The sequence below is a fragment of the Lucilia sericata genome, unplaced genomic scaffold (genome assembly GCF_015586225.1).
Source record: "Lucilia sericata isolate MDLA Ls3-8-SP2 unplaced genomic scaffold, ASM1558622v1 Contig001505F_arrow, whole genome shotgun sequence".
Lineage (NCBI taxonomy): Eukaryota > Metazoa > Arthropoda > Insecta > Diptera > Calliphoridae > Lucilia > Lucilia sericata.
The window spans coordinates 66136-74388 of NW_023995432.1; the positions used below are offsets into that span (position 1 = coordinate 66136).

Sequence of the window (8253 nt, forward strand, 5' to 3'; positions counted from 1 at the left end):
TATAGACTAGACTATAGACTAGACTATAGACTAGACTATAGACTAGACTATATACTAGACTATAGACTAGACTATAGACAAGACAAGACTATAGACTAGACTGTAGACTAGTCTATAGACTAGACTATAGACTAGACTATAGACTAGATTATAGACTAGACTATAGACTAGAACTATAGGCTAGACTATAGACTAGACTATAGACTAGACTATAGACTAGACTATAGACTAGATATAGACTAGACTATAGACTAGACTATAGACTAGACTATAGACTAGACTATAGACTAGACTATAGACTAGACTATAGACTAACTATAGACTAGACTATAGACTAGACTATCAGACTAGACTATAGACGAGACTATAGACTAGACTATAGACTAGACTATAGACTAGAATAACTAGACTATAGACTAGACTATAGACTAGACTATAGACTAGACTATAGACTAGACTATAGACTAGACTATAGACTAGACTATAGACTAGACTAATAGACTAGACTATAGACTAACTATAGACCTAGACTATAGACTAGACTATAGACTAGACTATAGACTAGACTATAGACTAGACTATAGACTAGACTATAGACTAGACTATAGACTAGACTATAGACTAGACTATAGACTAGACTATAGACTAACTATAGACTAGACTATAGACTAGACTATAGACTAGACTATAGACTAGACTATAGACTAGACTATAGACTAGACTATAGACTAGACTATAGACTAGACTATAGACTAGACTATAGACTAGACTATAGACTAACTATAGACTAGACTAGAGACTAGACTATAGACTAGACTATAGACTAGACTATAGATCTAGACTATAGACTAGACTATAGACTAGACTATAGACTAGACTATAGACTAGACTATAGACTAGACTATAGACTAGACTATAGACTAGACTATAGACTAGACTATAGACTAGACTATAGACTATTCTGTTCTAATTTGAACTTAAATTTTTACGGTTAATTGTTATAGAACAAATTTGTTTAAAATGTATATCAATTTCTAGAAATTTTGACTTATTGTACGATTAAATAGAACTCGTTTTTCAGCAGTAGTTATTAAAAAAAAAAAAACACACAAATTTATTACTCAGAAGCTTGCAATAAATTGCAGAGCTTTTATTTTATGATTTTTCTGTGTCTAATTTAAAATGTTAAAACAGCAATAAAAAATAACGCAAATGTCTATTGGTTCACTGCATGATAATATACAACAAAAAAAAAAAAAAAATTAAAATAAAAATCGTTAACAAATAATTACTTAAAAAAAACAAGTTTGAAACAAAATTGTTTGCATTTAAATATAAATCCCCAAACAAAAGCTTTTAATGTTCTTATGTACTTTTGTGTTTGGAAAGAAAAAAAAAAACTGTAAAATAGCAACAACTAACAAAAAACTTTAACAAATATTTTTTTTATGTTTTCTTCTTCAACATCCTTTTTTTCCATGCTGCTGCACACAACAACAACAAATCATAAATGTGGAATCTTTATTATAATAAAACAAAAATGCACATGTGTATGATCCGAAAAAAATGTATAAATTTGACAAAAAACTGAAAAAATTGTGATTAATGTAAAAATGTGAAAAATTACTGCACTGACACAATATGTGATGTGCGAAAAAAAAAACTGAACTGAACCATAATTGCACTTTGCATCTATCTATCCTGAATAATGTACAAATATATGAATCTTCCTTGTATGATACCCACAATCTTCTTTTTCGCCTTTTGCCAATTTTCTTTCTTTACTTCTCATATCTATACTGTCATTATGGCTGCCCTTTGTTTAAACAACTGTCTGGCTATGACATGCCTCACACACATATCCCGAAATACCATCATCATCATTATCATCAACCTCATCTCGTAATCATCATCATTATCATCACCATATTTCTTTAATATTGTAAATACAAAAAAAAATGAACCTAAAAAAAGGAGCTTAAAAGCAATACAGACACGATGGATATTTTAAAGCCAGCACCCTCCTGGAGTAATGTGGCCATAAAAACACAGCAACAGCAAGTAACAGCCTCCACACAAGCACAACAAGCTACACCACCACCACTCTTATCATCATCAGCAACAGCACAACATTTAGTAGCTTCGTCATCATCTTCCTCTGGAGGAGGAGTAAGTGTGAGTGGTTTATCCTCCAGCAAAGCCGAAACATCAGCAACACGACCCAGTGTGGGTGGCATATCGAATTCATCAGCATCTTCTTTACAGCAGCAACAGAATGACAAAGACCCGGCTACTACATCTCAACAGCAGCAGCAACAACAAGGAACGAAAACTACCAGCGGAAGTGTTACCACACCCAGTGGTGCTACAGATGATGAAGCTAAAGGTATAACAGGAGGATTACTTCTGTATTTCATTAAATATTTAAATTTATTTATTTCTCTTTTAATTTAAGCTGCCGAATTGGCTGCTAAGAAATCCCGTTTAAAACAAAAACTGGTAAAGAGCGCCCGTTCAGTGGCCATTTTCTCTTTAAAGCTTAAGGAACGCAGACAACGAGAGGCAGAAAAGGCGGCTGCTATAGCTGTAGAGCATGCCAAGGTAAGAATATGAAAATCTATCTATATCTATAGAAAATTAAGCACAAACAGAATATATTCTCTAGAGAAAATGTTGCTCAGACTCTGACAACTTTTTTATGGAAAGAGTTGCTCAGATTCTCACAACTTTCCTAAGAAAGAGTTGCTCAGAGTCTGTTCTAGTTCTGTTCTAGTTCTGTTCTAGTTCTGTTCTAGTTCTGTTCTAGTTCTGTTCTAGTTCTGTTCTAGTTCTGTTTCTAGTTCTGTTCTAGTTCTGTTCTAGTTCTGTTCTAGTTCTGTTCTAGTTCTGTTCTAGTTCTGTTCTAGTTCTGTTCTAGTTCTGTTCTAGTTCTGTTCTAGTTCTGTTCTAGTTCTGTCTAGTTCTTTAGTTGTTCTAGTCTGTCTAGTTCTGTTCTAGTTCTGTTCTAGTTCTGTTCTAGTTCTGTTCTAGTTCTGTTCTAGTTGTTCTAGTTCTGTTCTAGTTGTCTAGTTCTGTTTCTAGTTCTGTTCTAGTTCTGTTCTAGTTCTTGTTCTAGTTCTGTTCTAGTTCTGTTCTAGTTCTGTTCTAGTTCTGTTCTAGTTCTGTTCTAGTTCTGTTCTAGGTCTGTTCTAGTTCTTGTTCTAGTTGTCTGTTCTAGTTCTGTTCTAGTTCTGTTCTAGTTCCTGTTCTAGTTCTGTTCTAAGTTCTGTTCTTAGTTCTGTTCTAGTTCTGTTCTAGTTCTGTTCTATTTTCGGTTCTAGTTCTCTGTTCTAGTTCTGTTTCAGTTCTTTTCTAGTTCTGTTTGTTCTTTTCTAGATTCTGTTCTAGTTCTGTTCTAATTCTGTTCTAGTTTCTGTTCTAGTCTAGTTCTGTTTTCTAGTTCTGTTCTAGGTTTCTGTTCTAGTTTCTGTTTAGTTTCGTTTCTAGGTCTGTTCTAGTTTCTCTTTTTCTAGGTGTCTGTTCTAGTTATGTCTAGTTCTGTTCTAGTTCTGTTCCAGTTCTATTCTGCTTTTCTAGTTCTTTTCAGTTCTAATTCATTCAGTTCTGTTCTGTTCAGTTCTGTTCAGTTCTGTTCAGTTCTGTTCAGTTCTGTTCAGTTCTGTTCAGTTCTGTTCAGTTCTGTTCAGTTCTGTTCAGTTCTGTTCAGTTCTGTTCAGTTCTGTTCAGTTCTGTTCAGTTCTGTTCAGTTCTGTTCAGTTCTGTTCAGTTCTGTTCAGTTCTGTTCAGTTCTGTTCAGTTCTGTTCAGTTCTGTTCAGTTCTGTTCAGTTCTGTTCAGTTCTGTTCAGTTCTGTTCAGTTCTGTTCAGTTCTGTTCAGTTCTGTTCAGTTCTGTTCAGTTCTGTTCAGTTCTGTTCGTTCTGTTCAGTTCTGTTCAGTTCTGTTCAGTTCTGTTCAGTTCTGTTCAGTTCTGTTCAGTTCTGTTCAGTTCTGTTCAGTTCTGTTCAGTTCTGTTCAGTTCTGTTCAGTTCTGTTCAGTTCTTTCAGTTCTGTTCAGTTGTGTTCAGTTCTGTTCAGTTCAGTTGTTCTGTTCAGTTCTGTTCAGTTCTGTTCAGTTGTGTTCAGTTTCTGTTCATTTCAGTTGTTCAGTTCAGTTGCTGTTCTGTGTCAAGTTCCGTTCAGTTCTGTTTCTGTGCAGTTTCGGTTCAGTTCTGTTCGTTCTGTTCAGTTCTGTTCAGTTTCTGTTCAGTTCTGTTCATTCTGTTCAGTTCTGTTCAGTTCTGTTCAGTTCTGTTCAGTTCTGTTCAGTTTCGTTTCAGTTCTGTTCAGTTCTGTTTCATTCTGTTCAGTTCTGTTCAGTTCTGTTCAGTTCTGTTCAGTTCTGTTCAGTTCTGTTCAGTTCTGTTTCAGTTCTGTTCAGTTCTGTTCAGTTCTGTTTCAGTTCTGTTCAGTTTCTGTTCAGTTCTGTTCAGTTCTGTTCAGTTCTGTTCAGTTCTGTTCAGTTCTGTTCAGTCTGTTCAGGTCTTTCATTCTGTTCAGTTCTGTTCAGTTCTGTTCAGTTCTGTTCAGTTCTGTTCAGTTCTGTTTCAGTTCTGTTCAGTTCTGTTCAGTTCTGTTCAGTTCTGGTCAGTTCTGTTCAGTTCTGTTCAGTTCTGTTCAGTCTGTTCAGTTCTGTCAGTTCTCTGTTCAGTTCTGTTCAGTTCTGTTCAGTTCTGTTTCAGTTCTGTTCAGTTCTGTTCAGAGTTTCTGTTCATTCTGTTCAGTTTCAGTCAGTTCAGTTGCAGTTCATGTTCTGTTCAGTTCCTGTTCTGTTCAGTTTCTGTTTCAGTTCTGTTCAGTTTCTGTTCGTTCTGTTCAGTTCTGTTCAGTTCTGTTCATTCTGTTCAGTTCTTTCAGTTCTGTTCATTCTGTTCAGTTCTGTTCAGTTCTGTTCAGTTCTGTTTCAGTTCTGTTCAGTTCTGTTCAGTTCTGTTCAGTTCTGTTTCAGTTCTGTTTCAGTTCAGTTCAGTTCTGTTAGTTCTGTTCAGTTCTGTTCAGTTCTGTTCAGTTCTGTTCAGTTCTGTTCAGTTCTGTTCAGTTCTGTTCAGTTCGGGTCAGTTCTGTGCGTTCAGTTCTGTTCAGTTCAGTCTGTTCAGGTTCTGTTCAGTTCTGTTCAGTTCTGTTCAGTTCTGTCAGTTTCTGTTTCAGTTCTGTTCAGTCTGTTCGTTCTGTTCAGTTCTGTTCAGTTCTGTTTCAGTTCTGTTCAGTTCTGTTCAGTTTGTTCATTCTGTTCAGTTCTGTTTCAGTTCTATTCAGTTCTGTTCAGTTCTGTTCAGTTCTGTTCAGTTCTGTTCAGTTCTGTTCAGTTCTGTTTCAGTTCAGTTCTGTTCTGTTCTGTTCTGTTCTGTTCAGTTCATTCAGTTCTATTTCTGTTCAGTCCTGTCTAGTTCTGTTCAGTTCTGTTCAATTCGTTCAGTTCTATTTCTGTTCAGAGTCCTGTCTAGTTCTGTCTGGTTCTAGTTGATCAGAATTGTTGTGGTTAGAAAAAGTTGCTCAGTAGCTTTTCTATACGAGAAGTTTCTGTAGAAGAAACTTGTAACTTTTCTATGGCTCAGAATGGATAGTTTTCTCTAAAGAAATATTTCATTTATTTATATTTTATCTCTTTTCAGGCTTTAGCAAAACTACCGCCCATGCCACAAGCCGGTGGCGAATTATCTCTAATACCCATCGAACAACTCATCAAAATTGAAGATATTAAACCTGCTTTACGTTCGCCGCCACCGGTAAGCACAACGGCGTTAATGCCCTTCTCAACAACGGCTTCAACATCGTCGGCCATAACATTAGCGAATACATCAACCACCTCGTCAGCGTTATTAGCAGCAGCTGCTGCTCACCTTCAGCAGCAACAACAGCAGCAGCATCATAGTTCTTCTTCCGGCAGTTTTTAAATCAAAGAGGATGTGTAAATATACGTTCATTTCCACAATGAAAAAAAAACATTTTTTGTCTGCGTGTACTATAGAGAAATATTAATGATTAGAGATCTTTCACCAGAAGTTTTGGATGATAGTGAAGATCTTTAAATTTGAATTTGTTAGTTTTCATTATATTCTCTTTATAAGCATATACAAGTCCTTTGGACAAAAGTGCATTTTTCAGGAAGAGTTTACTTCTCCCCAAGATAAAAAAGGTTTAAAATCTACTTAAGTATTTATAATGTTTTATAATTTAAGACTTTTTTTAGTTGAAAAACTCCGAATTACAACAATTATTTTAAAACAGTTAAACCAACTAAAACGAAAACTAATCACACCTTAAAACTAAAAATAAAAAACCAAAAAAAAACTAAAAGTGACTTAATATACAAACGAAATCTAATTCAGAATGCGAAAAAATACATTAAAATAAAAATTTTACAAAATTACAAAAAGCATGAAAAAAACAGCAACAACATTTTACTAATAACAAACATATTAAATAAACAAATACACTTAAAGAAAAAAACTGTAGTAGTTAGTGACAAAACAAAACCAAAACAGAAAAACTCAAATTAGTCTTAGAAGATCATCAAGATATTTATTTTGTAGTCATAGAATTTTTAGACAAAAATTTAATGGTTGATTGAAAAAAAAAAAAAATCTTACAAAAACATATAAAACAAAATTGTTAACAAATTTAGGTTGCAAATTTAATAGAAAACAAGTTAAACTAAAAAAAAAAAATCATAACAGAAAAATATAGAAAATTAAATATTTTTATATAATTTGCTAAATAAATGTGATAATTATGAGTTTTTAATTAGGGATGCCAAACGGGAATTCCCGATTCCCGAAAATCCCGGGATTTTCGGGATTTGAAAGTACCGAAACCGGGATTTTAAAAAATGAAATACCGGGAAATTTGGGGATTTTAAAATCCCGAATTTTTAAGTGTTTTTCCGCTATTTTATACATTATAAACTATTAAATAAGAGAATTTTAAAAGTTTTTGGACTTAAGATGACTATACTAACTTACAAGCTGAAATATCAAAAATAAAAAGGGCAACAAATAGGCATAGATACTATCGGATATATAAAATAACAAGTAAGAAATTATTGGCGGGCGAGGACGACCATATAACCCCCTGCAACAGTTATGAGAGTAAAATGTGATTTAGTTTTCATAATAATCATTTAAGTTGATTTATACTTCGCCTCCGATATATTTTAGCAATTTATTGTTAAAAAACTATTTTCTGAAATATGCTTGGGGGAAGCCTTCACATGAGTCGATCCTCATAAAATTTGGAGGAAGAATTTACGGTTACATAAAATTTATTTATGCTGAATTTCATTACGGCACTTCTCTTTTTAAGCGAAATGTGGACACTAGGCTAGGATGAGAAGAAGCCCGATAACTTCAAAATTCATCAGGGTATTTAAGGACAGTATAAAACAAAAGCAATACTCCGAAGATACCCAATATACCTTCCCCACTAAGGTGGTATAGGGTATAAAAAGGGCAATAATCGGATATCTAATGGGTGTATTAGAATCTATAATGGAAGTCACCTGTCAATAAGATGGCGAGATGATAATTCCCTTATTTGGGTTAGAGAACACGGCAAAAGCTGGAATTACTATGGAATTACTATTTCTCTACTGACCATTAAAAACCAGATATCCGATATTCATCTCAAGACGAATGGTCTCATGAGTACATAGGTGCAGTACAGGAGCTCTATGTAGCCTCGTATGGATCCTCATTACGCATACTATCTAAATATTAGGTTTCATCAAATTGTAAATTTGGAAACCATTGTAAATTTGGATATCATGGGTATTATTTTATATTTATAAGATATAGAAGCTTTTGCTCAAAAGTAGGTTTTTATTCTACTATTCAGTACCTGGGATGGAAAGATTTTTATTATAAGTACTTTGAATTAATTTGTTTTTCTTTTCACAAATGCTTATTGGAAAATAAACACCTTCTAAGTGTATTCATATTGCAATATGAAATAGAAAATGTTATTTTTGTCGGTGAATTATTAAGATTTTTTGAATTTTTTTATATTTTTCGTGATTTTGAAATCCCGAAAATCTCGGGATCCCGATATCGGGATTCCGGGATTTATTTAAAAATCCCGAATCCCGGGATTTCTAAATATCAGTCCCGATTGGCATCCCTAGTTTTAATAGAAAATTTGTTGAATTTTTAAGTTTTTTTTTTGTTTTTTCTCATGCACTAGATAACTATTTGAACATGTTCTATTTTATTTTAGATTCAG

The 8253-nt window shown here is 33.8% G+C and overlaps 1 protein-coding gene across 1 annotated transcript in view; it reads left to right on the forward strand.

The window, feature by feature from the left end:
• Nucleotides 1-6690, forward strand: part of LOC119611651 — a gene marked incomplete at its 5' end in the record, with an annotated part of 49161 nt that extends 42471 nt beyond the window's left edge. The window contains 3 exon segments of the mRNA XM_037967301.1: nt 1975-2386; nt 2456-2601; nt 5649-6690. Coding sequence (XP_037823229.1) covers nt 1975-2386; nt 2456-2601; nt 5649-5930 — 840 coding nt within the window.
• Nucleotides 6691-8253: the final 1563 nt, after the last annotated feature.